Genomic DNA, 27,557 nt, shown 5'->3' on the forward strand with positions numbered 1-27,557 from the left:
TGTGAACTCAAAGTTTTTAAACACAAAATAATTCCACAAAACCGAAAGCTGGGTGTTTGTTTGGGCGGATGCCACAAATGTTTGTTTTGGTTGACAGCCATGCACAACTGAAACATTATCTACCCATAAAACAACAAAGCCGGTCATAGCCATCAAAGAGTTATTCAAGGCCAGCGATAATAATTAACCTCAGAAACCAATAGCTAACTTATGGATAGACAGGTTTCTGCTGGTGTGTCGCAGCAGTTTTGACTGGAGTTTTACACAGGAGACCTCTGACGGGATGAGATCCTGGTTGACTGCACTTGTGTGTGTTGGGGCTGTTGCCGTGGGGAACGGAGCCCCGGTTCAACGGACACCAACATCCAAGGATGCTCTGTATGCTGCCATCTACAAGTACAATGCGGGGTCTGGCCAGTTGAACCTCTTTAAACTCATGGGAGCCTCCTGCATTGCCATCAAGGTATAAAGATGTCATTGAAGTGCTGAAATTATGGAAGTGGATTCATTGTCAGCCTGTGTATGGCTTGCTTTGAGCACCTCAGAGTTGGGAGGAGGAAGTGCGTGGGAGGGTGGGGAAGTGCAGTGTAAAGAACCCAACCAGGGGAAAGGGCAGCAAGAAAACAAACAAAGGGGGTTCAATTTTCACTGCCTTCACCTGGCGCTAATGGAGCAGTAATGTGCATAAAATGGGGTGAGTAGCATTATGGCCCCCTTATCATCGGTGACAGGAGCATAATTCTGAAAAAGGTCCACTGCTGAGTGTCCCCAACTGGCATGTGTCAGGTGACACGTCTGTTTTAATAAGGAAATCAGGGTCCCATGATGTAAATAGACCCATAAAGTGCCATTTTGGCCAGAGCTAGTGTCATGCAGTTTTCAACTAGTTCCCACCCGCAAAAGGTAAGTATCAAATTGTTTCTGTCGTCCCCAGAGGCCCCCCTCCCCACCCCCCACAACAAATAACCTTGCTGGTAGCAGCCCAGGCGTGAACTGTGAGCATGTGAACCGTGTCCAGGTGTCCGTTGGGCAGGATATTTGACCATGAGAGATATCATAACTAAGTCTGATCCTGCACGTGCACACTTTGTTACTGGTTAGTGATCTGCAGCATTCACCCAGCTGATTTTAATTGTCTCCTCCCAAATGTCGCATTCTTAATCTCCTCCCACACAGCTCCTCCCACTAAAAGAGTGCAGCTTAATCAGCACTGGCTGCGGATTGGAGCTGGGACCATCCTGTCTGTGTGACTCGCTGTGATAATGGAGGAGATTCAATATGTATGAATCTATATCTACTTTTTGATAGTTGCTATTTTTCAGTTGAATGATCTCCATTGCTTGCAAATTCCTTGTAAGCTATTGTGGTCCACATTGGCACCAACGGCATAGGTAAGAAGAGGGATGAGGTCCTGAAAGCAGATTTCAGGGAGTTAGGAAGGAAATTAAAAAGCAGGACCTCAAGAGTGGTAATCTCAAGATTACTCCCAGTGCCACGTGCTAGCGAGCATAGAAATAGGGGGATAGATCTATTAAATACCTGGCTGGAGAACTGGTGTAGGAGGGAGGGCATATTCCTGAGGCATTTGGACAGGTTCTGGGGCAGGTGGGACCTGTACAAGCTGGATGGGTTACATCTTAACAGGACTGGAACTGATATACTTGCAGGGAGATTTGCTAGTGCTGTTGGGGTGGGTTTAAACTAGCTTCTCAGGGGGGTGGGTACCTGAGGGGTGGCCCAAATTGGAAGAAAGTAAAGTTGGTAACAGGAAGTAGTAGTGAGACTAGAGGGCAGGAGAAACAAAGCAGAGCATTGAGTATGCTTTGAATGCGGAATTATGTCGAAAAGACAAAGTTAAGGGCACTCTACCTGAATGCATGCAGCATTCACAATAAGGTAGATGATCGAAAGGCACAAATAGAAGTAAATGGGTATGATGTAATTACCATTACGGAAACATGGCTGCATGGTGACCAAGATTGGGAACTGAATATTCAAGGAAAATTGACGTTTAGGAAGGACAGATAAGAAGGGAAAGGAGTTGTGCTGATAATAAAGGTGGGATCAATGCATTAGTAAAGGAGGATCTCAGGTTGGAAGAACTATGTGTGGAATCTGTTTGGGTGGAACCAAGAAGCAGCAAAGGGCGGTGGGCATTGGTTGGAGTTGTTTATAGGCCGCCAAACAGTACTGGTAATGTGGGGCATGGAATTAATCAGGAGATGAGAGAAGCATGTAGCCTGGGCAATACAGTAATCATGGGTGACTTCAATCTGCATATAGACTGGGTAAACCAATTGAGCACTAATGCTATGGAAGTTGACTTTCTGGGGTGTGTTGGGCTGGTTTTCTAGAGCAGTGTGCTGAGGAGCTGACTAGAAGACAGGCTATTTTACATCTAGTATTATGTAATGAAAAAGGTCTAATTAATAATCTTGTTGTAAAAGAACCTTTAGGGATGAGTGACCTTAATGTGATAGAATTTTACATTATGTTTGAAAGTGAGGTAGTTCACTCTGAAGCAAGGGTGTTAAAGTTGAATAAAAGAAATTATGAAGGCATGAGGGACAAATTGGTTTGGGTGGATTGGGAAAATACATTAAAAGGTATGAATGTATATAGGCAATGGATAGTCTTCAAAGAACTATTACATAGCTTACAGCACCTATACATCCCTTCAAGGTGCAAAAACCCAAAAAAGTCAGTCAACCATGCTGAGAAAGGAAGTTAGGGATTGTATAAGATCAAAAGAAAAGGCTTATAAAGTTGCCAGAAGTAGTAGTAAACCTGAGGATTGGGTGCTTTTTAGAATACAGCAAAGGAAGACCAAGAAACTGGTAAAGAAAAGGAGAATAGAATATATATGCAATCTAGCAAAAAAACATAGAAACGGACTGTAAAAACTTATATAGGTATGTTAAAAGAAAGAGTTTGGCTAAGACAAATGTGGGTCCATTGCAGACAGAGTCAGGAGAATTCGTAAAGGGGAATAGAGAAATAGCAGAGAAGCTAAATGATTACTTTGTGCCTGTTTTCACTGAGGAAATGACAGGAAATCTCCCAGATTTAGAGATCCAAGGGACTAGGGAGAATGAAGAGTTGAAGGAAATTAGTATAAGTGAGAAGGTTGTATTGGCGAAATTAATGGGATTGAAAGTTGAAAAGTCCCGGGGACCTGATATTCTGCAACCAGAGTGTTGAAAGAGGTAGCTATAAAGATAGTGGATGCATTGGTGATGATCTTCCAAAATTCTATAGATTCTGGAATGGTTCCTGAAGATTGGAAGGTAGTAAATGTCAGCCCACTATTTAAGAAGGGAGAAACAGGGAACTACAGACCTGTTAGCCTTATATCAGTAATAGGGAAAATGCTAGAATCTATTATAAAGGATGTGATAAATGGATACTTGGATAATCATGATCTCATTGGGCATAGTCAGCATGGATTTACGAATGGGAAATCATGTTCAGCGAACTTGTTGGAGTTTTTTTGAGGATGTTACTAACAAAATTGATAAATGAGAGTTGATGGGCGTAGTATACTTGGATTTTCAGAAGGCTTTTTTATAAAGTCCCCCAGGAGGTTGATTAGCAAAATAAAAGCACATGGGATAGGAGGCAATATACTAGCATGGATTAAGGATTGGCTAACAGGCAGAAAACAGAGAGTAGGAGTAAACGGGTCATTCTCACGTTGGCAGGCTGCGGTTAGTGGGGTACCGCAAGGACCAGTACTTGGGCCCCAGCTGTTCACAATGTATATCAATGATTTGGATATGGGGACCAAATGTAATATTTCCAAGTTCGCGGATGATACAAAGCTAGATAGGGATATGTGTTTTAAGGAAGATGTTAAGCAGCTAAATGAGGATTTGGACAGACTTAGTGAGTGGGTAAGAACATGACAGATGGAATATAATGGGAAAAATGTGAGGTTATCCACTTTGTTAGAAGGAACAGATGTACAGAGTATTTCCTAAATGGTTGGAGATTAGGAATTGTAGATGTACAAAGGGACCTGGGTGTCCTTGCCCATAAGTCACTGAAAGGTAACATGCAGGTGCAGCAGGCAATTAGGAAGGCTGATGGAATGTTAGCCTTTATCATAAGAGGATTTGAGTACAGGAGTAGTGAAGTCTTGCTTCAATTGTATAGAAACTTGGTTAGACTGCACCTGGAGTACTGTGTGCAGTTTTGGTCCCCTTACCTCAGAAAGGATATTATTTGCCACAGAGGGAGTGCAATGAAGGTTCACCAGACTTGTTCCAGGGATGGTGGGATTGTCTTATGAAGAGAGATTGGGCAAACTGGGTCTGTATTCTCTAGAGTTTCGAAGAATGAGAGGTGATCTCATTAAAACCTACAAAATACTTAAAGGAATAGACAGGGTAGATGGAGGTAAGATGGTTCCCCTTGTTGGGGAGACTAGAACCAGCGAACATAATTTCAAAATAAGGGGGAAGCCACTTATGACCAAGATGAGGAGAAATTCCTTTACTCAGAGGGTTGTGAATCTTTGGAATTCTCTACCCCAGAGGGCAGTGGAAGCTCAGTCACTGAGTATGTTTAAGGTAGAGATTGATAGATTTCTGATTAACAATAATGTAAAGGGTATGGGGATAATGTGGGTAAAAGGCATTGAAGTGTTTGATCAGCCATGATCCTATTGAATAGCGGAGCAGGCTTGGTAGGCTGAATGGCTTTTCCTGCTCCTATGTTCCCAGGTATCAGAGATGAAGCCTAATTAATAATTTAGCTTATTTTTATTATTGATAAATTTCAGGATGAAGGCATTGAATATGACCATGGATTTTTAGACTAGGACAGAATTGCATCTGCTGTAAAATTGGGCTCCATAGCAACATTGGCGCCAATGCTACAGAAACCCTGAAGGCCTAAAATGGTGACAGGCATGCTTTCGGGGAGTCCTGGCATGGCCTTACGATGCCCTATGCTGAGTGGGGCTAGCACTGGATTGCTGTGCATGCACAGAAAGCAGCAGAGGAGATTCTGTCATTGTGTCAAACAGCAGTTCTGGCTGATTAGGCACTCTTTTCAGCTACTCAGTCTGCGCACGTCCACTGCATGGTTTGCATTTAAAAGGTTAGCCACCAACTTGCAGATGAGCTGTTTTTGACTTACTTCTGCTTAGGCAAGGTTAGTGGAAGTACTGTGAATTGTGTTTGAAGGTATTTTGGGAGCTGCTGCATACTTTCAGGGAAGCAACAGGATTTGGTGACTTGATTTTGCATGAGGTCTGTCGGCCATGGTTGCAGTGTCTCTTAGATTGCAACATGGCCAGCAAATGGAGTAAAAGCTGCAGAGGGGGGAAGCTTTGCAAAGAGCATGAAGGAGGATGTGGATGTCGCTGGCTGGGCCAGCATTTATTGCCCATCCCTTGTTGCCCTTGAAAAGGTGGTGGTGAGCTGCCTTCTTGAACCGCTGCAGTCCATGTGGTGTAGGTATGCCCACAGTGCTGTAAGGAAGGGAGTTCCAGGATTTTGACCCAGCAACAGTGAAGGAACGGCGATATATGTCCAAGTCAGGATGGTGAGTGGCTTGGAGGGGAACTTCCAGGTGGTGGTGTTCCCATCTATCCACTGCCCTTGTCCTTCTAGGTGGTAGTGGTCATGGGTTTGGAAGGTGCTGCCTTGGTGAGTTCCTGCAGTGCATCTTGTAGATGATACACACTGCTGCTATTGTGCGTTGGCGGTGGAGGGAGTGAATGATTGTGGATGTGGGGCCAATCAAGTGGACTGCTTTGTCCTGGGCAGTGTACAGCTTCTTCAGTGCTGTGGGAGCTGCACTCTTCCAGGCAAGTGTGGAGTATTCCATCACGCTCCTGACTTGTGCCTTGTGGATGGTGGACAAGCTTTGAGGAGTCAGGAGGTGAGTTTCTCATTGCACGATTCCGAGCCTCTGACCTGCTCTTGTAGCCATAGTATTTATATGGCTAGTCCAGTTCAGCTTCTGGTCAATGATAACCCCCAGGATGTTGATAGTGGGGGATTCAGTGATGGTAATGCCATTGAACATCAAGGGACAATGGTTGGATTCTCTCTTGTTACAGGTGGTCATTGCCTGACACTTCTGTGGTGCAAATGTTACTTTCCACTTGTCAACCCAAGCCTGGATATTGTCCTGGTCTTGCTGCTTTTAAACATGGACTGCTTCAGTATCTGAGGAGTTGTGAATGGTGCTGAACATCGTGCAATCATTAGCGAACATCCCCGCTCATGACCTTATGTTGGAAGGAAGGTCATTGATGAAGCAGCTGATGATGGATGGGCTGAGGACACTACCCTGAGGAACTCCTGCAGTGATGTCCTGGAACTGAGATGACTGAAATCCAACAACCACAACCATCTTCCTTTGTGCTAGGTATGACTCCAACCAGCAGAGAGTTTTCCCCCGATTCCCATTGACTCCATTTTTGCTAGGGCTTCTTGGTTCCACACTTGGTTAAATACCGCCTTGATGTCAAGGGCAGTCACTCTCACCTCACCTCTGGAGTTCAGCTCTTTTGTCCATGTTTGAACCAAGTCTGTAATGAGGTCAGGAGCTGAGTGGCTCTGGCGGAACCCAAACTGGGCATCAGTGAGCAGGTTATTGTGAAGATTAAGAATTAAGATTTGTTTGATAGTACTGTTGATGACCCCTTCCATTACTTGATGGATGATCAAGAGTGGACTGATGGGGTGGTAATCAGCCGGGTTGGATTTGTCCTGCTTTTTGTGACAAGAACATACGTGGGCAATTTTCCACATAGCCGGGTAGATGCCAGTGTTGTAGCTGTACTGGAAAAAGCTTGGCTAGGGGCGCGGCAAGTTCTTGAGCACAAGTCTTCAGCACTACCACCGGAATATTGTCAGGGCCCATAGCCTTTGCAGTATCCACTGCCTTCAGCCGTTTCTTGATATCACGTGGAGTGAATTGAATTGGCTGAAGATTGGCATCTATGATGTTGGGGACCTCCAGAGGAGGCCGAGATGATTCATCCACTCGACACTTTTGGCTGAAGATTGTTGCGAATGCTTCAGCCTTATCTTTTGCACTGCAGTGCTGGCTGGCTCCATCATTGAGGATGGGGATATTCGTGGAGCCTTCTCCTCCAGTGAGCTGTTTAATTTTCCACCACCATTCACGACTGGATGTGGCAGGACTGCAGAGCTTAGGTCTGATCTGTTGGTTATGGGGATGCTTAGCTCTGTCTGTCATTTGCTGCTTATGCTGTTTGGCACACAAGTAATCCTGTGTTGTAGCTTCACCAGGTTGACACCTCATTTTTATGTATGCCTGGTGCTGCTCCTGGACTCTTCATTGAACCAGGGTTGATCCCCTGGCTTGATGATAATGGCAGGGTGGGGGCCATGACGTTACAGATTGTGTTCAAGTACAGTTCTGCTGCTGCTGATGGCCCACAGTGCCTCATGGAGGCCCAGTCTTGTGTTGCTAGATCTGTTTGAAATCTATCCCATTTAGCACAGTGGTAGTGCCACACAACACAATGGAGGGTATCCTCAGTGTGAAGGTGGGACTTCGTCTCCACACTGACTGTGTGGTGGTCACTCCTACCGATACTGTCGTGTACGGATGCATCTGCGGTGAGGACGAGATCAAGTATGTTTTTTCCTCACCACTTGCTGCAGGCCCAGCCTAGCAGCTCAGTCAGTATTGGTGTTACCCAGCCACTCTTGGTGATGGACATTTAAATCCCCCACCCAGAGAACATTCTGCACCCTTGCCACCATCAGTGCTTCCTCTAAGTGATGTCCAGCATGGAGGGGTACTGATCCATCAGCTGAGGGAGGGCAGTACATGGTAATCAGCAGGAAATTTCCTTGCCCATGTTTGGGCTGATGCCATGAGACTTCATGGGGTCTGGAGCCAATGTTGAGGACGCCCAGGGCAATTCCCTCCTGGCTGTATTTCACTGTGCTGCCACCTCTGCAGGGCCTGTCCTGCTGGTGGGATGGTGGTTTCTGGGATATTACCTGTAAGGTATGATTCCAGTGCCTAGGTCATGCTGGGTGGTCTGTCTGGTTTCATTCCTTTTTTGTGACTTCGTAACAACTGAGTGGCTTGCTAGGCCATTTCAGAGTCAACCACATTGCTGTGGGTCTGGAGTCACATGCAGGTAAGGGCAACAGATTTCCTTCCTTAAAGGACATTAGCGAACTAGATGGGTTTTTAACAACGATTGACAACAGTCATTATTAGACTTTTAATTCCAGATTTTTATTGAATTCAAATTACACCATCTGCTGTGGTTGGATTCGAACCCAGGTCCCCAGAGCATTACCCCTGTGTCTCTGGATTACTAGTCTAGCAACAATATCAATATGCCATCGCCTCCCCTTCTCCACACAAAGGTTTCTCAGGAGCACTTCTACTTCTACTTGACCCAGGGGCAATTCCCAAGGCGACTCATTTTAAACAATGATGTGATCAAAGAACTGAGCAGCCTCCTTCAGCCCAACAGGTAGTCTCACACCAGCATCAGAATGACGCTGTCAATCAGGGCCGGTGCAACCATTACCGAACTAGGTGGTCGCCTAGGGCGGCAAAACCTGAGGGTGGCAAAAAATTGCCGGCTTTTTAAAAAATAGTAACTGAAAGCGGCCGGATTTGTATTGATGAGCAAATAGCAAACTTGTTTCCAACAGGTTATTCATACTAAAAGGAAGGGATTATATTTAGTACTCCAGCTGAGTTTTCCTTTTAGAAATAGTGGGAACATTTTATCTTGATCACTGGACAGGGAATAGCATGAGGAATTTGAATTGAATTAATGTCATAGCTACTCTTTATTGATGGACAATTGCTCTATATACTTTATATGAAATACCTAATTTCCATTTGATGGTATTTGTACAATGTACTATTCCCTTCTGTAACTGAATGGTGTACATGTTTTATTCGTCTTTTAAAATGAGTAGCAGTCCATCTAGCATGGTCGTTGTGACAATGTACTAGTGCACCCACCATGTCTTGGACCCTGGCCGACTCCGACACATTCAGCCACATCTTCTCCTTGTTAATTAGAAGCATGGGCATCTTCAGTACAGAGCTGTCCTCGGGTGTATAATCCATGTGGTACCATGTGTCCCACAATTTATCTGCCCCTTACTTAGTCGAAAATTGATGTACTTTTTATTTCCGTCAATGCACTATTGAAGAGCAATTAACATAATGCAGATTGCATTGGTATTACAAGGCTCTGAAAAATAAAGATTCAAACATCCTGAATTGGCTTTTTAAATGTCTCTGTTGTTAAACTCAATCGAGCGTTTGTGTTTTACTTCAGTTCCAAAGTGTACTATAGGAAATAAAAGCAAAATACTGTGGATGCTGGAAATCTGAAACAAAAACAGAAAATGCTGGAAAAACTCAGCAGGTCTAACAGCATTTGTAGAGAGGAAAAAAAAGCTCAGCTCTGAAGAAGAGTCATACGGACTTGAAACATTAACTCTGTTTTTTTTCTCTCCACAGATGCTGTTAAACCTGCTGAGTTTTTCCAGCATTTTCTGTTTTTGTACTATAGGAAAACTTGGGACAGATTAGCAAAATAAAGGCAAAGCTACTGGACTTAGTAACACATACACAAACGAAATGCAAACATTTTAAATTAAGTTTTTGACAAGAATATAAAATCTAGCAACTGAACGGCGATATTTGAAAAATTATAACATTGAAGATAGCGTTTCAATTTCGAGTAGTTTTTGTCTTTGTGCAGCGCTGTTGGAACTTAGCAAGTCTGATACAACATTTCGAGACCTCCTATTAAATGACAATAAATCCTCTGTGCTACAATCTAGCTTAACTACTATCGTTATGGATAGGAGAGAGAGAGGCAATTGGAAATTCTTTATCCTCTCCCCGTCTGTCCATAAGCAGAGGTGTTTGAATTATTTTTAAAGTAGGCTGTGGCATGTTTCCCCAAACCTTCAGTTTGAGCGGTCCAACTTAATTAAAGTAACATGCAGCAAATTCTCTTAATGATTAACTCAGAAAGGTTAGTTTATTTCACATTCAAACCTGGGGCAGGGTGGGGTGCAGGGAGTGGCTAGGGTGTTGTTCGCAAACACACACACACACACACATACAGTGGGCAGAATTTTGCTCTTGACGGGCGGGCAACTGATTGCCGCCGCCGAAACGGGCCGCATCGCCATTTTGCACGGGCGGGCCAATTTAGGCCCGCCCAGTGAGTTAGCAACTCCCGTGTAGAATGGGAAAATCGTTGCAGAGGTTGGTGTGTTCTGACCGCCGGTTCCAATGGGGAACCGGCAGTCTGTATAAAGAGTGGCCAGGCAGCCTCGTTGAGGCAGTACACCATGGCCACTCGAAGAGAGACAGAGAGGCTGCTCTCAGAGCTCAGGAGCAGGAGCAGGAGGAGGGGGGCAGGCTGCAGGAGAGGCCAGCGGGGGGCCAGTGTGCCCCTTGCTTCTCAGATGCCTGCCTTGCTGTCCTCCTCCAAGAGGTGTCCAGCCGTCAGGATATTTTGTATCCAGAGGATGGGAGGAAGAGGGCCCCCCACGTCACCAGGCAGGCGTGGCAGGAGGTGGGTGACGCTGTAAGCACCCATGATGATGTGCGGCGCACAGGAACGCAGTACCACAAACGATTCAATGATTTGCAGCGCTCTGGACGGGTGAGTACCATGTCAGCCTTGGCCATTTAACCCAGCAGGTAGCCTTAGCCTTTGAGCACCCCCCCCCCACGTCTTACTGTTGTTACTACACTGGGCATTTGGTGCACACTGGGTGGGCAAACAGGTAGTGACCATGCTTACATCAGCCTTAGTAGTTTATGAGAAGATGGGTTCTCCCCGCAGCATATGTTGGTGTTTGTCGCATTTGAGTAGTCTGGGGGCAACCTGCAGTGGAGGCAGCTAGACAAATACTCAGAACTCCAACACATCTTATTGATGGTGATGAGATGGTGGAAGGGGAGCCTCAAGGTGTCGTGGCCAAGAGCCATCTGGTGGCCTTGGCGCCGCACCTAGTTGCGCCTCCTTGCCATGGGCGCTAAGACCTTTGTGTTATTCAAAGCGATGGACGCCGAATGTGTCCAAGGTGGCCATTGGGGGAGGGGGTTGGGACCAGCCGTACTATCTTCTGGGGACTGATCACCAGTACTGTGGACAGGATCCGCTGGAGGCCTCAGATGGGCCACTGTGGTTGGGGTGCGGCATGTACGTGCAGAGTACATGAGCGATTAGCCCCAATAAATCCTCTTCTCTGTTCTGCAGGCAAAAATTGAACACGATCTCAGGGAGTGCCAGAGGACTGGTGTTGGCATGCCCTGCTCCAGTGCCTCACCACCTATGAGGAGCAGGCCATGGCACTGGGGAGGAGGCAGGCGGCCAGGGTGGCAGGTAGTGGCGATGCTGGGGTGCAGCGGCCAGGTATTTGAGGTCCACAGTCCCATCCACTCTGTCTGCCCACCATCCAAAGCACTGATGGTTGCTGCAGTCGTTAATGCAGCAACACTGCTCATTCACAGACTGATACAGTCAGACGTGTGGGTCATACACAAAGGTCCCTCAGGCCCTTGAGGATGCACGTCTCGAGCACCTTCCAAAGTCAACTTATCCCATTTGTGACCACTATCCCCATGGCCTAACAACCAAAGACATTTTGCATCTTAGGAGGGTTGGTACCTCCACCACCCTATCAGGCAGTGCGTCCCACATTACTCTGTCCAAAAGGTCCTCAGCACCTCACCTGTGAACCTCATGGCACTCAACCTAAATAAATGCCACCACGTTACTCATCCCTGCGTCAAGGGGAAATGTTGCCTTCTGCCCACCTGTTCTACGCCCCTCATAATGGTATGAAGGTCAATAATGTGACCTGTCAATCTCCCGTGCTCCACGGCAAATGTCGCAAGTGTCTGTGATGTTTCCTCATCACCGCAACTCTCCAGGCCAGCATGCATCCAGGTCAGGAACCTCTGCACTCTCCCCACTCCAATGGTACATAACATGCCATGCGGCATTCCTTATGCCATCTGACCAGCCTGTCTGTATGTGCGTCTAATGTTTGGGCCTCCTCTTGACTCTTTTCCACCCCACCAATGTTCGTCTCCTTAGGGTCTTGAAGGGTGAGTGACTAATGAGGCTGGGGGAGGAAACGGATGAAAGGTGTTTCTGACTGAACGCTAACTGATGCACTGTCCTTGTTGTTAATTTCAGCATCACCACCACATGGCCGCGGCCAACAAAACCGGAGCTCCCCCTCCACACCTGAGGGCCAAGACGTGTAACTTGCGGCACACCATTTCAGCCAGCCAGGCACCAGTGCAGACACAAACACCTCGGTGGGGAATGTAACGTTGGCTTGTGTCCCGGGTTACAGTGGGGAGGGCACTTCACAATCGCTGGAGGAGGAGATGGCAGGGACAGAGAATGCCGATGGCGCCAGCAGCCGGAGGGCTGCAGGAGACCAGGCACATGCTGAGTCCGGCACTGATGATGTGCCTCTGGAGATGTCACCAATGCAGCAGCTGCAGGACAAGCGGCAGGATTCATGGGAGCATCTGGCAGGGTTGCATGAGGGTGTGCTTCAGTTGGTCTCTGCGATGGAACAGTCCAGGCAGAGTGCACGTGAAGGCATGAACCTCAGGACAGAGCTTCTCGCTTCCTCCACTGAGAGATTGGCAACTCTCATGGAGAGGGGCTTCGATTGGATTGAGACTCTTCTGATTGGTTACGCTCTGAACTGCAAGCCCTCACAGCGGTAATGGCCACGGGTGGTCATTCCCAATGTGGGAGATGTTGTGGACACCAAGTGTCGGCGCTCGGTGCCCATGCAGGGAGGTCCAATGTGACCTCACGTCAGCGCAGCTGCTGCCTGTCGTTACTGCGAGCTCCTCTCAGGGCGCTCCAGATGAGGGCAGCAGCTCCTCCGCCCCTCTGCCAGTGACCGTTGCATCCGTTGAGGCTGCAACAACTGGGGAGGTGCCAGTTCTGGAACTGGCCACTGCCTCCCAGGCAGGGCCATCACAGGCTCCACGGGCCAGAGGACACCCGCCAAGGTCACCGAGGCCAACAGGACAGCAGAGTCAGCAGGCTGTCTCACAAGCCACTCTGAGCGATGGGGCGGCACCTAGACGTAGCACCCGCAAACGTAAGCATAAGGCACGGTAGGCACACAATGGGTATGTCACAGGTGATTTTGTGTTAGCGTTAGATTAGGGAACAAATAGTTATGCTTGTAAGAAAGGCGTTTTTCTTTGATGTTGGATGGAATAAAGCCCAGTTTTCTGACCATGGCTGAGGGTGTTTCCTTTGTGCTGCTTTTGTATGTTTCAAAAAAAGACATATCATGAGTGTTTGAGTGGACATTGATGTTTCTGCACTAAGCCCTTAGTTGCAGCTGATAAGGTGGATGATGTAGCACCTAAGTGCCACGTGTGGAAGTGCCAGGCAATGCTGTTCCTGCTGATCCATGTGCGTTGAGCTAGCTGAAGGTTCATTGGATTAAGGTGTCCCAGGTGTCCCTGCCTCCTTGGTTTAGTAGCGGGTCGGAGTGCTGCCCCTCATCATCGCCCTGTGCTTCCTCATCCTCTGAGCCACTGCTGGATTCATCATGTGCAGCCTCATCCAGGGCGTCAAGGTCTTCATTGTCAACTGCATCCCCCTTTCCAGCATAAGATTGTGCAGAGCGCAGCATGCTACCACTTTCAGAGAGACGCGATCTGGGGGGTGCTGGAGTGAGCGGTCCAGGCAACGGAAGCGCATCTTGAGAAGACCGATGGTTCTCTCCACCACAGCCCTTCTGGAGGTGTGGCTCCTATTATACCGCTCCTCAGCTTCTGTTCTTGGACAGCGGAGAGGCGTCATGAGCCACCTTCGGAGGGGATAGCCCTCGTCACCCAGCAGCCATCCATCCAGCTGAGCCGGAGCACTGACAAGCCCCGGCACCTGGGAGTGTCTGAGGATGTAGGCATCATGGTAGCTGCCTGGGTACCTTGCACAGACTTGTAGAATCTGCATCCTGTGGTCACACACTATCTGCACGTTCATGGAGTGGAAGCCCTTCCTGTTGATGAAGGCACCGGGCTCACCTCTTGGCGCCTTGATGGCCACATGTGTACAGTCTATAGCACCCTGGATGCGGGGGAAGCCAGCAATGGCCGCGAAGCCTCTGGCTCGCTGTGTCTGGCTTGCCTGGTCGCAGCAGAAGAGGATGAAGGTCAATGCACGTCTGAACAGAGTGTCTGTAACCTGCTTGACACAAGTGTGGACGGCTGATTGGGAGACACTGTAAAGATCACCCAACGAGCCCTGGAAGGAGCCAGAGGCATAGAAGTGGAGGGCAACTGTGAGCTTCAGAGCCGCTGGCATGGTGTGTCCACCCACACAGTTAGGGGAGATCTCAGGGCCAATCATCTGACAGATATAGTTGACTGTCTCCCTTGACAGTCGGACCCTCCTTCGGCACTGCACCTCAGTCATATAGAGGTAGCTGCTTCACCGCCTGTAAACCCTGGCAGCAGGATAGTGGCGTCTTCTGCGGCCCCTTTCACCTTGGACAACCTCTTGGCCCTGTGCCCCTTGTGCCTGCGCCTGGCCTCCCAAAGGTGGCTCCCCTGGAGGCTGATTGTCCACTCCTGGCCTCCTCCTTATTCTATCCCTCCCTTCCTCCTCAGGGGAGCTGACTCCAGTGGAGATGTCAGAACCCATACCCCAGGCTAAATGGAGGCCTCCGGAAAGCTGCAGGCCCGATAAAGATTACTGTCTGCAGACTGGTGAGCTGAAGCTTCAAAGTACACAAAAAGCTCTTGGAAATCGTTGTGAACTGCTAACAATCACACAGGCAAGTTTAAAACACTTTCTGCATTAAATGCTTCATGAAAAACATGAACAACCCCTCTGAGTCCACATATACTGCCAGTGCATGAGTTTTGATAAAAAATCTCCTACCCGCCTGCCCGTTGGGCCCGTGCGCCGAGCCGAAGTTTGCACGGGCCCCTCAAAATCCTCGTCGATTGGCAAGTTAAGGGCCTTAACGAGGCCTTTAATTAATGGTGGGTATACGTTCCACTGCTGAGCGCGCCCGCCGACTGAAATATCGCGATGCTGCACACGACATCAGCGTGCGACATTTTAAGTGCTGCGCAGATATTAGTTCATGTGATTTCCAGACTACAGAAAGTCTAAGTCCAGAGGATGTTTCCTTCATGGCAGAGATCAGTTCAGATGAGTTCCTGGTTGTCGATAGCAGCAAGAAAGTCCTTAAAAGCGAAGGAGGATGCAGCACGGTGGGGTTTCCGTACATAGATTGTTTAGCAGGCGACAGTCGGACACTTTTAAAATAAACAGGTTTCAAGGATTTGAGAGATGGTGGCCAGCTGCTTTGTCAGCTGGGGCCTGCTGGAGTTCTTTCTGTTTGGTGTTAAATCAGTAGTCTGAACTATGAGGTTAGAAATGTAATATTAAAATGGTCCAAAAGGCTATAAGCACGGGGTCATGTGATGTGGCCGGTTAATGAGTTAATTGCAGCCTCACATGCAATTTCTATGCTTCTGGCCAAAATTCATTGTCTACCTTGGAAGCGAAATCATGGCTGTTAACACCTCTTCAGGTATAATGAGTTTCGATGTCTCTGTCTTTGTTATCATCCCTGCTGGGGAGAGTCAGTTCGTCTTTAGTTGTCCAGTTTCGTGATTATAATGGCGTGTAAGTTGCCAGAAGGATGAGAGTGGAATTCTTTTGTTCTTGTAATCTTTGTTTTTTGTGCTCATGTCACTGGAATATGGGACTTGAATACGCCAGCTTCTGAGTCACAGAATCACAGAATCACAGAGTGCAGAAGAGGCCCTTCAGCCCATCTAGTCTGCACCGACATGTGAGAAACACCTGACCTACCTACCTAATTCCATTTACCAGCACTTGGCCCATAGCCTTGAATGTTATGACATGCCAAGTGCTCATCCAGGTACTTTTTAAAGGATGTGAGGCAACCCGCCTCCACCACCCTCCCAGAAAGCGCATTCCAGACCGTCACCACCCTCTGGGTAAAAGAGTTTTTCCTCACATTCCCCCTAAACCTGCCCCTTATGAACTTATGTCCCCTTGTGGCTGACCTTTCAACTAAGGGGAACAGCTGCTCCCTATCCACCCTGTCCATGCCCCTCATAATCTTGTACACCTCGATCAGGTCGCCCCACAGTCTTCTCTGCTCCAACGAAAACAACCCAAGTCTATCCAACCTCTCTTCATAACTTAAATGTTTCATCCCAGGCAACATTCTGGTGAATCTCCTCTGCACCCCCTCCAGTGCAATCACATCCTTCCTATAATATGGTGACCAGAACTGCACACAGTACTCCAGCTGTGGCCTCACCAAGGTTCTATACAACTCCAACATGACCTCCCTACTTTTGTAATCTATGCCTCGATTGATAAAGGCAAGTGTCCCATATGCCTTTTTCACCACCCCACTAACATGCCCCTCCGCCTTCAGATTCTATGGACACACATGCCAAGGTCCCTTTGTTCCTCAAAACTTCCTAGTGTCATGCCATTCATTGAATATTTCCTTGTCAAATTACTCCTTCCAAAGTGTATCACCTCACACTTTTCAGGGTTAAATTCCATTTGCCACTTATCTGCCCATTTGACCATCCCATCTATATCTTCCTGTAGCCCAAGACACTCAACCTCACTGCTAACCACCCGGCCAATCTTTGTGTCATCCACAAACTTACTAATCCTACCCCCCACATAATCATCTATGTCGTTTATATAAATAACAAATAATACGGGACCCAGCACAGATCCCTGTGTTACGCCACTGGACACTGGCTTCCAGTCACTAAAGCATCCTTCTGTCATCACCCTCTGTCTCCGACAACTAAGCCAATTTTGAATCCACCTTATCAAATTACCCTGTATTCCATGTGCCTTCTTTATAAGTCTCCTATGTGGGACCTTGTCAAAGGCTTTGCTGAAATCCATATAAACTACATCATCTGCACGACCCTCATCTACACACCTGGTCACCTCCTCAAAAAATTCAATTAAATTTGTTAGGCATGACTTCCCTCTGACAAAGCCATGCTGACTATCCCTGATCAACCCTTGCCCCTCCAAGTGGAGATAGATTCCCTCCTTCAGAATTTTCTCCAATAGTTTCCCTACCACTGACGTGAGACTCACTGGCCTGTAGTTCACTGGATTATTTCTATAACCCTTCTTAAATAGCGGAACCACATTAGCTGTTCTCCAATCCTCTGGCACCTCCTCCGTGGTCAGAGAGGAATTAAAAACTTGGGTCAGAGCCCCTGCGATCTCCTCCCTTGCCTCCCTTAGCAGTCTGGGACTCAAATCATCCGGACCTGGAGATTTATCCACTTTTAAGCCTGCCAACACCTCCAATACCATGTCACTCCCTATATCAATTTGCTCAAGAACCTCGCACTCTCTCTCCCCGAGCTTGATACCTTCATCCTCATTCTCTTGGGTGAAGGATGTGAAGTATTCGTTCAACACTCCAGCGATGTCATCTGGCTCCACCCATAGATTGCCCCCTTGGTCCCTTATGGGCCCTGCGCTTTCCCTGGTTATCCTCTTCCCATTGATATATTTATAGAATATCTTGGGATTTTCCCTACTTTTACCAGCCAGAGCTTTCTCATATCCCCTCTTTGCTCTCCTAATTGCTTTCTTAAGCTCCACCCTGCACTTTCTGTACTCCACTAATGCCTCCGCTGATTTGCTTCCCTTGTACCTGCTAAAAGCCTCTCTTTTCCTTCTCATCGTAACCTGAATATCTCTGGTCATCCATGGTTCCCTGGGCTTGTTACTCCTTCCTATCACCCTAGAGGGAACATGTTGAGCCTGTACCCTCCCCATTTCCTTTTTGAATGATCCTACTGGTCCTCTGTAGATTTCCCCACAAGTAGCTGTTCCCAGTCTACCTTGGCCAGATCCTGCCTTATTTTACTAAAATTCACTCTCCCCCAATCCAAAACATTTTTTTGCAACTTGTCTATTTCTTTGTCCAGAGTAAACTTAAGCTGTACCTTGTTGAGGTCGCTATCACTAAAATGCTCCCCCACCACCACCTCAGCCACCTGTCCGGCTTCATTCCCCAGAATTAGGTCCAGCACTGCACCGTCCCTTGTTGGACCCTCTACATATTGACCTAAAAAGTTCTCCTGTACATATTTCAAGAAATCCATTCCATCCAAGCCCTTAACACTATGTCTATCCCAATTAATGTTTGGAAAGTTGAAATCACCTCATATAATTACCCTATTGTTATTGTTTTTACACACCTCCGCAAATTGTGCACATATTTGCTCTTCAATTTCCCGCTGACTATCTGGGGGTCTATAATGAACACCTAACAATGTGGCTGCCCCTTTTTTATTCCTAAGCTCTACCCATAAAGCTTCATTCAATGCCCCCTCCAAGATATCATCTCTCCTTACTGCAGTAACTGACTCCTTAACTAATAATGCAATGCCTCCTCCTCTTTTACCCCCTCCCCTGTCTCGCCTGAAGATTCTATATCTCGGAATGTTGAGCTGCCAATCCTGCTCCTCCCTCAACAATGTCTCAGTGATGGCTACTATATCACAATTCTACGTGTCAATCCTCACCCTTAACTCATCCGTTTTACCTGTAATACTCCTGGCATTAAAGTAGAGGCCATCCAGCCTTACCTTACTTCCTTGAAGCTTAATGCAGCTGTATTCCCTCTGACTTGATTGTTTTACTGTATTATGATGTGTCCCTATTCTGTTAACATTCTGTGTCCCCTCCCCCTGCCGAATTAGTTTAAACTCCTCCCAACAGCACTAGCAAACCCGCCTGCAAGGATGTTAGTCCCGCTCTGGTTCAGATGTAGACCGTCCCACTTGTACAGGTCCCACCTTCCCCAGAAACGGTCCCAGTGATCCAGGAGTCTAAAACCTTCCCTCTTGCACCAACTGTTAAGCCACGTATTCAGCTGCGCTATTCTCCTATTTCTGTGCTCGCTAGCACGTGGCACTGGGAGTAATCCAGAGATTACAACCTGAGAAGTCTTGCTTTTTAGTCTACTGCCTAACTCCCTGAATTCTTGATGCAAGACCTCATCCCTCTTTCTACCTATGTCATTGGTACCAACATGTACCATGACCTCTGCCTTATCACCCTCCCCCTTCAGGATGCCCTGCAGCCGTCCAGTGACATCCTGGACCCTGGCACCAGGGAGGCAACACACCATCCTGGAGTCACGTTGATGACCGCAGTAGCACCTATCTGTTACGCTGACTATAGAATCACCTATTACTATTGCTCTTCCTCTCTTCCTCCCCTCCTGTACAGACAGGCTGCTTGTGGTGCCAGAAGCTTGGCTCTGTCTGCACTCCCTGGAGGAACCAGCGCCCTCATCAGCCTCCAAAATGGAATCGATTTGCGAGTGGGACCCTAGGTGACTGCTGAACTACCTGCCTGTTTCTCTTGGACTGCCTGGTGGTCACCCATTCCCTTCCTTCTTCAAGTCCCTTCAGCTACGGTGTGACCACCTCTCTAAACGTGCTATCCACGATGCTCTCAGACTCGCGGATGCTCTACAGTGTCCCCAGCCGCCGTTCCAGCTCTGAAACCCGAGCTTCCAGGAGCTGCAGCTGGACACACTTCCTGCACACATGCTGGTCCTGGGCACTGGAAATGTTCCCGGCTTCCCACATGGAGCACGAGGAGCACACCGAGGCTTTGAGCTTTCCTGCCATGACTTATCCCTTTAAATTAAACCTTTTAAATCAATTATTCTAGGGCCCTTCTTTCCGGATCTTCGTTACTATAGAATATACAAACTATAAACCACAAAAAGACCTTAAACTATAAGTGATTAAAGTAGTAAATACTTACCCGACCTGGCCCACTAGTTACAAGTCATTCCTTCCCCTTGTAGCCTCTACTGCTGCAGCAGAGCAAGACCACTCTCTGAAGATTTAAGAAGTTGGATAGCAAGGAAAAAATGCAAAGAGCATCTCTTCCCCTGTGCACCGAATTCCCACTGTGCACCAAATTGCCAATACCCACTCTGGTTGTGTCTCACTCAGGATGACCTCTCTCCCCTGTTTATTTGCAAGCACACTGTTAGTGGTAAGCATGCTACCAATTGAGCCACAACTAACATCATATCATTGGGTGAGGCTGGGATCAGTGGAAGGTGTGTGAGTATCTGTAAGTTAGAGTTCTGAGTGCTAGGATCCACCAATGTGTGAGTGTGGTGCAATGTAAAAGCTTGGTGGTGTGTTGGTTGTTGAATTCACTGATCTTAAGCAAGGTTATTAAACATCTTCCAGTTCTGCTCCCAGGTCCTCAGGGCCAGTCTCTGGAATTGATCTCCCTTGTCCCGTGTTCCCATTCCCTTTGGTGGGTGCTCCTTGAGGGCCCCCTGGACCCCACAGAAACATGGACTGTTTCCCATCGTGTTCACAACTGTGAAACTCGAGCCCTCTCTCTGCCCTCGTGTTCCATTTCTCTTATTTACCCTTGAAGCCCTGATAGTCAGCTGCAGCCTTCTATGATTTAGTGCAGCTTCCCTTACGAGGAATAAACTGCCTCTCAGAGCTGGGGACGAGCTGAAACACGCACTAGCCTCGCACGCTGTTAGGCCCTTGTTGAGCATGCAGCCAGCCAGCAGCATGGATCACAGTGGGCTGCACGCTGAAATCATTGAAATGAGGAGGGAGCACAAAGTTTGCATTCTGCCTGGTTCAACTGGAATGGGCATGGGCAGGAACCCATTTTCAACTAATATTGACAGCGCAGGAATTTTGACTAACAGATCTTTGCTGGTGTTCATCCTCCACATGAGCATCCTCCCACTCTAATTACCTCTTTCCACCCTGTCCTCATATTTCCTATTCTCTTCATGTGTGTATCAAAGCCTCCCATTAAGAGCATCAGTCCTATCTGCTTCAACCATTGCATCTAGCAGTGAATGTCATATTCTGACCACTCTTTCTGTAAATAAATTGTTCCTAAATGCTTATTTTGATCTGTTATATATTTATGTCCCCTTGTTCTGGACTCACCTACAACTGGAAAAATACCTCAAGGATGGTAAAGCCAACGATCTAATGGAGTTTGTGGTGAAGCACCATATTCATCCCCATCTCCTGTAACTGTCTGCTTAATGGCTAATGGGGTGGATGTACCCCTGTATGAAATGCATGAGAGGTGGTTTTACCCTGCTTGACATGTGAGGGTACTCTGCCTGAAGACCTCCATGCACCACACCCAGTGGAAGGTGGTGACTAGATTCAACATGTTGCACCGTACTTGCTAAATCCAGGAGCAGTTGAGGGAAAACAGAACCTGGAAAGGCCCCAGTAGATGGCCCAAGTTTATATGTCGCATACTGCAAATAAGTATTGTCTGTGAATTGGTCTTACATTTACTGCTGGCACTTCTGCAAAACTCTTACAAAACCTCTCATAACATTGGACCTCATGCATACCAACAACTTCAGTAGGACGCATATTTAAGGGCCTGCTTACAATTGATGGCCTTAACACAACTGCACCTTCCATGGGTTTCACCCATCAAACTATTGTAGCACAAATACGGTCAAATACTGACAGCCAGGGTGCTCTTTAGCTCAGCTACACGGCAGCTTGTTTTGATCCTATGAAATGTAGCAGTGCAGTGTTACTGGAAAGCAAGATCAGCACATTCAGTGAGATAGGTGATAGTGGGATTGCACTGGGCTAACAACCCAAAGGTGAGATCAAATCCCATCACAGTAAATTATGAAAGTGAACCTAATAAATCTTGTTCACTTGTGAGTTCATACTGGAAAAAATGACCACAAAGCTTTTGGATTATTGTAAAACCTCAACTGGTTCATGAGCCTGCAACCCATATTTGGTCTGACTTACATTTGATTCCGGTTCCATACTATGGGCTAGTCAGCATTGGACTGCAGCCTATTACTGGCAATGTTGGCTGGAAGTGCAAGTGTCCTTGTTAAAAATGGCAAAATCAGCAACTGGTTTGCTGTTGGCTATGAGGCAGCTGTCCTTGGTATTGGCAGGCATCAAATATGGTTTTGTGCCTACTGATCTTGGAATCATGCAGCTTGTGCCACCACATTAGTGAAGTACTGGTGTCAAACTTTTGATCTTTGTTTCTGTGTTTCAGGGGCTCTCTGAATATACAGGGCAAATTGTATCTCAACCTGATAATAGATACACAGAAATACATAGGAGCTAATACACAGAAACAGGCCATTCAGCCCAACCAGTGCATTTTGACCTTTGTCCTCCACATGATCCAATCATTCTGATCACACTTACCTGCCCTGTTCCTATATCCCTCCAGCCCTTATTCCTTTTTGCACTATTCTAATCGAATTTGAATGTCCATAATTTTTCCTTCGATCACTAACCCAGGAAAAATTCTGCAACTTTGTAACTCCCTGGCCTAGAAATTCAGACATGTCCATTTTTGGGAGTAGGATATAACCCCTATTAGGCCCTGAGTCTCAATTCAACAGAAGATGAGAGCTAACTGACCTTGTGAAGCATTGCTGAAGATTGGACTGGTGCAACAGTAGCAGCGACCTCAAGTAAGTGAGGAATTGCAGGAGTGGGTGGGTGGGGGGTGTTGGGGGGGGGGTGCGTGGGAAGTGGGGTGGTGTAACAGGGCAACTGGGAGGGAAGCTAGCCTTATTAAGACCCTGATTTTTATGTAAATTAAGGAGATTCCCAGAAAATAGAAACTGCGTGATCTCCCTTTTCTTTAATTGGGTTCTTGCCATTAAAGGAACATTGCAAATTTTTAGATTTCTGTGCAGCTGTTTGCCATTCACTGCACCTGTGTTTTTTCTCATCTTTATCCTTGGGATATGGGCCACATTGGCAAGGCTGCATTTATTGATTTGTTGCCCAGAAAGGATGGTCTTGGGGCACCTCCTTTGGCCATTGCAGTCCTTGTAGTGATGGTGCTCCCACAATGGTACTTACTTGGCATGAATTATATCTGCCACTTTGCCAGCCCTACCCTGGAAGATGTTCAAGTCCTGCTTGGACTGACATGAGCTGCTTCGAGTCTGACTAAGGATGTACACTGTGGAGCCTTGTGAGCAGCCCTGCTCCATTTCTGATGGAGGGAAGGTCATTGATGAAGAAGCAGAATATAGTTGGATCAAAGATGTTTTCCTGAGAAATCCCTGCAGCAATGTCCTGTGGCTGAGATGATTGATCTCTGATAACCACAATCATCTTCCTTTGTGCCATATTTGACTTCAGGCACTGGAGAATTTTTGCTTTTGACTAGCAGTGACCTCAGTTTTGCTGGTATCATTAGTGCCATTCTCAGATGACTGCTGTCTTGATGTTGATGTTAATATTCACCTCTCCTTCCTTGTTGTGAGAGAAAGTCAATGACATTTATTAAAGCCTTTCTTGCAGCTGTGTGCCATCTTTTATCTGAGATTGTTCTGTAATGGAACAGCGCTGAGGGACTACTGCACTGTGGGAGGTGCTTTTTTGTGGGGCCTTTCTGTGCATAAATAAAATGCCATGTTTAGCTGCATAATATCAGTGACTACACTTCAAAAGTAATTCATTGCTGGGATATCTTGAGGATGTTGTATGATGCTACATAAATGCAAGTTATTTTCTTCAAAATTGCAGGTACTGGAAAAGGAGGATCACAGATTTATGTCAGCTAGGAAAACAATGAGAACCCATTCTTACACTGTAAATAGACCCAGGCAATGGCATCTGGAGAAAACCAACTTTCCAAAAGCTGTCACTGAACTGTGCTGGATGGGACAGTGTAAAGGGGCCTTCACTCTGCATTTAACCTGTGTTGTATCTGCCCTGAGAATGTTTGATGGGGAAATGTAGAGGGAGTTTTACTCTGTATCCAACTCCTCCTATACCTGCCCTTGGAAGTCTCTGATGGAGTACAGTAGAGGGAGCTTTGCCCTATATCTTGCCAGTATTGTGCCTGCCCAGGGAGTGCTTGACAGGACTGCTAAGAAGGCTCATGGAATGCTATCCTTTATTAGGAGAGGGATTGAACATAAAAGTAGGGATGTTAAGCTTCAGTTATGCAGGGCATTGGTGAGACCGCACCTCGAATACTGTGTGCAGTTTTGGTCCCCTTATTCAAGGATGGATGTAAATGCATTGGAGGCGGTTCAAAGGAGGTTTACTAGATTGATACCTGGAATCAGTGGGTTGTCTTATGAGGCAAGGTTGGACAGACTGGGTTTGTTTCCACTGGAGTTTAGAGGAGCGAGGGGTGATTTGATTGAAGTATACAAGATCCTGAATGGCCTTGACAAGGTGGATGTTGAAAGGATGTTTTCTCTTGTGAGTGAGTCCAGAACTAGGCGGCACTGTTTTAAAATTAAGGGTTGCCCTTTTAGGACAGAGATGTGGAGAAATTTTTTCTCTCAGAGGGTTGTGCGACTTTGGAATTCTCTGCCTCAGAAGGCGGTGGAAGTGGGTTCATTTAATATTTTTAAGACAGAGGTAGATAGATTCTTGTTAGGCAAGGGAATCAAAGGTTATCGGGGTTAGATGGGAATGTGGAAATCGAAATACAAGAAGATCAGCCATGATCTTATTGAATGGCGGAGCAGGCTTGAGGGGCCGAATGGTCGACTCCTGTTCCTATTTCTTATGTTTTTATGGACTGTGTAGATTTTTCCTCTGTATCCAATCCATGCTGCACCTCACCTGGGAGTGTTTGACGGGAGAATATAGGGGGAGATATCTATCCCCTGCTGTACCTGCCATGAGTGTATTTGATGGGACAATGTAGAGGGAACTTTACTCCATCTCTAACCTATACCATGCATGCCCAGGGGTGTTTGATGAGACAATGTGGATGGAGCTTTCGCCTTTATCAAACTCATGCTATACCTGATGTGGGAGTTTTTGTTAGCATTGGCATATAAATGTGTGAAATGTATTTGGTATTTCAGGGGTAAAATCCCTCAGCTTGTGAGAAGACAAATCCACTGACCAAAAAGAAGCAAATGCCTGTGAAATTCAACAGACCTGGTTCCCTAGAATGCATTGTTGGAAGTGTGTAAAAGCTTAATCACCTTTTCTTTTTACAGCAAATGCCACAAGGTAAAGAATACGAGATTGGGTTTTCCCTCAAGCAGACAGTGTGCACTAAGGGAATGGAGGATGTAATGCAAGACTGTGAATACATGGATAATGGAGTGAGTACAACTGTGTCTTTTTTCTTGCGACAGTAACAACAGAATTCAGCGGAGACAAGGGTACCAAGTCTGCATTGTACCAGGGGTCTCCCTCATTGCCTTGTAAGAGGAATGACAGGAAAATGGACAAGTTTTGCCCCCCACTTAACAAGGCAAATGATGGGTGGGAGGTTGAACAAAGATGGGAACTCCCTAATCCACAAGATCCCTGTCCTAGTTCATAGATCCATTTTGAACCCATTTCTACTGTCTGTGTCAGCATGCTTCCCAATACAACTTACCCCACTTTTCTTTTAACCTAGAGGTTTGCAGTGCAGAAGGAAGCCATTCAACCCATCAGCTCTGTGCCATCACTTCCTAGCACAATCCAAATCTAATCCTGCTGTTCCAATCTCTCCCCTTATTGCTGAATATTCTATCACTTCAAATATTTATCCAATTTTCCCTTAAAAGCTGCAATGGTCTCTGTCTCAGATGTTCTCTGGGGCAAAGGATTCTGGGCTTTCTGTAAAGATTTTTTGTAACCTCCCTCCTCACTCTTTTAGTGGTAATTTTAAATTAGTGATCTCTTGTCACTGACTGTCAAACCAAAGGAAATGATACTCTATCAAAACTCCTGTACAAATCTCCTTTTAACCCCTTCTAATCCAATTAAAATAGTCTTAGTATCCCAAGTCTGTCCTTGTAAACTATAGTTTTGCATCGCTGGCATCATCCTGGAGAATTTACATTTTAGGTTATCCATTACTTTAACGTCCTTTCAATAACTGTATAGCTAAAATTGCACCCAGACTAATTGTGTTCAAACAAATGTTTTGGATAAATTTATCAATGCTTCTTCATTCCTGTATTTACTTCCAATTTATAAGCCCCTAAATGTTCTTGGTCTTTTTATAGCTTTATCTACTGTTACGACCACAGCTGATGTTATTTGCTGAGCAAGTCAGATTCCAGAGGGAATCTAATCATAAACCTTTTTTTCATATTTTGAAAATGAGGAGGAAAGCTACTGACCCCAGAAGCATAGAACTCCAGTAACATCTTTAGAATTTTAAAGCGTTAAAAGATTTATTAATGAGAAAAAAAACTTAGCACATAAGGTTAAAATTACACAGTTGAAACAGTCATACAAAACATCTCCAAAAAAACCCGTCTTGGTCAGAACACACAAGTAAACAACTTTGCAACAACTCCCTTATAGATTTTGACTATAAAAACCCAGTAGTATTATCCTAAGACAAACTACTGTTACTTTAGTAAAGGTATACCACACAATTCCTCAAACACTTCTCCTTTCAAACTACTTTCTGAAAAAAGGGTGGAATTTTCCCACTCTGCCTGTGGTGGGTTTCATGGCGGGCGGGAGAGGAGAATCCAGCGGCAGGCAAAAAGTCGTAAATCTGCCGTCGTAAAATCTGGTTGCAATTCTCCCGATGGCGTGTTTATGGCGGGTCAGTTATCCCACCGGCTAGTGGCGCGAATGCCAACTTCATTCATTAACATCTCATGAATGCACATTAAAACAGCTGCTCGCCAGAGTCTTGTCAGGCCTTCCAATCTTATGTCACGCTAGCGGGAAATTGCGTCAGCCTCAAATCCATTTGAAAAGGGGTGGCATGCACAAGTCAGACCTCAGTTCGCTGGTAACTTCAAGGTGAGTGCAACATACATAGCCTACCTGACATAGCTCTGCACCTGTCTTGTTGCGATGAACGCCACACTGCTGGGGCTGTAGGCTTGGCCTGCTCCTGCTCTTTGCCTACATTGTCCCAAGGAACACCACTGTGCTGTGGTACTCATGCAGGCCTCCACTTTGAGAAACTAGCATTTCAACCAGGGGTAGGCTGTGAGGCGAGGGTAGGGTTGATGAACACAAGGGCGGTCGACGGGGAGGGAAGGCTGTGGAATGGCAATGAGGGGGAAGGGCGAACTTGAGGGGGGCCTTTCTGGGGTCGCCCTCTAACCTTTTGTTGCTGCAGGAGTGAGCAGGAGTCTGCTCAGAATGAAAGTAGCAAGACTTCCTTGTGATGAAAGCCACTGAAAGCCAATGGCTTCATTGCACTGTTAAAGGGATACTCAGAACTCAGTGGCTTCGCATCACAGTCGCTGCATCTCAAGAGTAACACGTAAAATTTGGGAATGCAGGCAACAGTGAGGGAGGCACAGCTGTATCATATATGACATTCCATCAATGAAGGCCTGTCATGTGTTCTCCAGAATTGACACTCCTAATGGGCCAAAGGGCCCATGAGCATAAGCAACTGATTGGTCATTAATATGCCACATCAGAGATTGGAGCACAGAGCTAGGATGGGTCACTCATCTTAATTAAACTTTGGCATCCCACACAGGGCT

The 27,557-nt window shown here is 46.5% G+C and overlaps 1 protein-coding gene across 1 annotated transcript in view; it reads left to right on the top strand.

The window, feature by feature from the left end:
• The first annotated feature begins 208 nt into the window (after window positions 1–208).
• LOC144679916 (cathelicidin-related peptide Oh-Cath-like) overlaps window positions 209–27,557 on the top strand; it is a 34,628-nt gene continuing 7,279 nt past the window's right edge. Inside the window, exons 1-2 of the mRNA XM_078540880.1 lie at window positions 209–463; window positions 25,095–25,202. Of these exons, the coding sequence (XP_078397006.1) occupies window positions 284–463; window positions 25,095–25,202 (288 nt within the window). The 5' untranslated portion in view covers window positions 209–283. The remainder of the gene's footprint in view (window positions 464–25,094; window positions 25,203–27,557) is intronic.

The sequence above is a fragment of the Cetorhinus maximus genome, chromosome 4 (assembly GCF_964194155.1).
Source record: "Cetorhinus maximus chromosome 4, sCetMax3.hap1.1, whole genome shotgun sequence".
Lineage (NCBI taxonomy): Eukaryota > Metazoa > Chordata > Chondrichthyes > Lamniformes > Cetorhinidae > Cetorhinus > Cetorhinus maximus.